At 37.9% G+C, this 2,500-nt stretch overlaps 1 protein-coding gene across 2 annotated transcripts in view; it reads left to right on the top strand.

Annotated features, from left to right (window-relative positions):
• LOC122255350 (uncharacterized) overlaps positions 1-2,500 on the top strand; it is a 6,574-nt gene that overhangs the window by 3,091 nt on the left and 983 nt on the right. For both annotated transcript variants that reach the window (XM_043019381.2, XM_086543264.1), the window contains exons 3-6: positions 22-277; positions 473-586; positions 886-1,003; positions 2,327-2,450. In XM_043019381.2, coding sequence (XP_042875315.2) covers positions 22-277; positions 473-586; positions 886-1,003; positions 2,327-2,450 — 612 coding nt within the window. The remainder of the gene's footprint in view (positions 1-21; positions 278-472; positions 587-885; positions 1,004-2,326; positions 2,451-2,500) is intronic.

Here is a 2,500-nt window from a genome sequence, read left to right as displayed (position 1 = left end):
TCTCTTTTTCTCTTTCCACAGACCAAATTGACAACATTCCAAAGGCTATGCCACAGACAACAAAGGTAAGCCACCTGATTGACATAAGTGTTCGGGAGGCACTGCGTCGTCTGGAGCAGAGGTTGGAAGGGGACGAATGCGTTTCTGACTTGCGGCTGGACCTGATAACGCAGTCCGAGGACATTGCAGGCCAGGTGTCCTATGTAGTGGCAGGCCAGCCCTTAGTTGTAGAGGGTCCGTCTCCATCTCCTGCCAAACCGGGGGAAGACAAAGAAAAGTAGGCCAATACCGGATTTTTGTTGTTCTTGTTGTTGTATTGCTTGAAATGCATCCTATCATAAGCTTATACTTTGTAAGTGTTGAAAGAGCAATTGACATCTACAGTATCGGATCTCACTAGTACAAAGATCTTTATGTTTTATTGATTATTGTATATTTGTAAAAAGATTGTTTATTTATTTTTTGCTTTCAGTATTCACAAAAAGATTGTAACTTATAAGAAGAAAACAAAAGAGTTGGAAGAGGAATACAAGGCCTGGAAGACCTTGATGAAGCAAAGAAAACAGACATACCAAGCTGCTGAAAGGTATGCGTGGAGTCATGCTTTTTGCATGTTGCAAATATTGTAAATTATATTTTTTTCTCTTTTATGAGTCATTTAGCTGTATATCACCTTGCTGAGAATTTCATAATCTAGTGTCATTACAGTGAATGTGATCTCTGCTATAAAGAATTTTTTTCTTTGTTCATGCAATTCAGAACTTGATATGGATATGAGAGGTCAGTTAAATAAATGTTTTTGTACTTACTTAACGGTGCAAATTTCTACATTTAACTTTGAGAAATCAATAGAAGATTACCAAACTACTCTCCTCTTTATTTTAGGGAATTCCGTGAAGCAAAATCCGGAGAGACCAAGATCGAGGAAGACCAGATTAAGCAGATGACAAGTGTCTATCGCAACCTCCTGGCCAGCAGACCAAATTACCACCATTACATACAGGTAAGGAGAGGTGCAAGAATGGTATATTCAGCAAGGAAAGTTGCTTTAGAGTTGACTACCAACTTATATTTTGGCTAAGTTATTCAAACAAGAAACAAGTAATAAAAGTTATATTGAGATACAGAAATATTCATATTCAGGTGAGGAAAGTCACAGAAATTAAATATGTAAGAGGAAATTTGCAAGCGAGTATATTCAGGTGAGGAAAGTTGCAGAAATTATATATGTATGAGAAAAAATGCAGGTGAGTATATTCAGGTGAGGAAAGTTACAGGAAAGTATATTGTATGAGGAAAGTTACAAACAAGTATATTCAGGTGAGGAAAGTTGCAGGAATGTATTTTTTGGTGAGTAAAGTTGCAATTTTTGTGTGTGTGTGTGTGTGTGTGTGTGTGTGTGTGTGTGTGTGTGTGTGTGTGTGTGTGTGTGTGTGTGTGTGTGTGTGTGTGTGTGTGTGTGTGTGTGTGTGTGTGTGTGTGTGTGTGTGTGTGTGTGTGTGTGTGTGTGTGTGTGTGTGTGTGTGTGTGTGTGTGTGTGTGTGTGTGTGTGTGTGTGTGTGTGTGTGTGTGTGTGTGTGTGTGTGTGTGTGTGAGAGTGAGTGAGTGAGTGAGAGGAAAGTTGCAGATAAAATGTTTTCAAGTTTTCATGGGAGGAAAGTCAACAGAAGACTTGTATGTTGAAAGATATTTTTTTGTCTATGCTATGTATTTTGCTAAGTTTTCCTGACATTCAAACAAGAGAGATAACAATAAAGTTTACTAAAGATCATTTCTGTGTTGGATGTGAGAATTTATCTTCTCTGCCTTATCCTGTCTCTTTGTCCTTATCTTCTCTTATCCAGTGACCGAATACAAACTCTTAATAACCTTCTCTAGCATAAAGTACCTGCCATAAATGGGAAGTCTTTGGTTAGCTCTGAATCTATTATTTGTGCATGCCAAGTTTGGTATCATGAAAAAAAAATGGTTTGCCATTGTAAAATCACCCAATCTAACCAGAGATAGAAAGCAAGAGCAACTCACACATGAGTGATGACTGAAGATCATTCACAGTAGCTCTTAAATGCAGTTCAAAAGAAGCAGGTCAGGTTCACAACTAAGGTTAACCTATAGACAAATGTTACTCCTACACCCATATTTTCATGGCGACATATTGCAATGCACAAAAGTATTTTGTTTGTCGTTTATTCATTCCCACAAAAAGAAGTAGCTGATTCTCTGAATGAACTTCATTATAACAGCATACCAGATATCCATGTAAGTTGATATACAAAAGCACAAGAAACTAATTTAAATTTTATTAATTTATTCTTTCCTTCATCAGGAACTGCAAACGGTGAGGGAACGAGCAACGCTAATGCTGCAGGAGGTGAAGCACACAGCTGAGATTGTGTCCAGCTTCATCAGCACATCTAAGGCTGAAGCGGAGCGTTGTTATGCTGCTGTTGGTAAGTGCTGGATAGATTACTGTTAATGATGTATATTTATAGTTGTGAAA

The sequence above is a fragment of the Penaeus japonicus genome, unplaced genomic scaffold (genome assembly GCF_977035675.1).
Source record: "Penaeus japonicus unplaced genomic scaffold, GWHDUDI00000001_assembly GWHDUDI00000013, whole genome shotgun sequence".
Taxonomy (NCBI): domain Eukaryota; kingdom Metazoa; phylum Arthropoda; class Malacostraca; order Decapoda; family Penaeidae; genus Penaeus; species Penaeus japonicus.
Note: the sequence above shows the minus strand (reverse complement) of the source record. Positions and strands in the feature narration are given on the sequence as shown.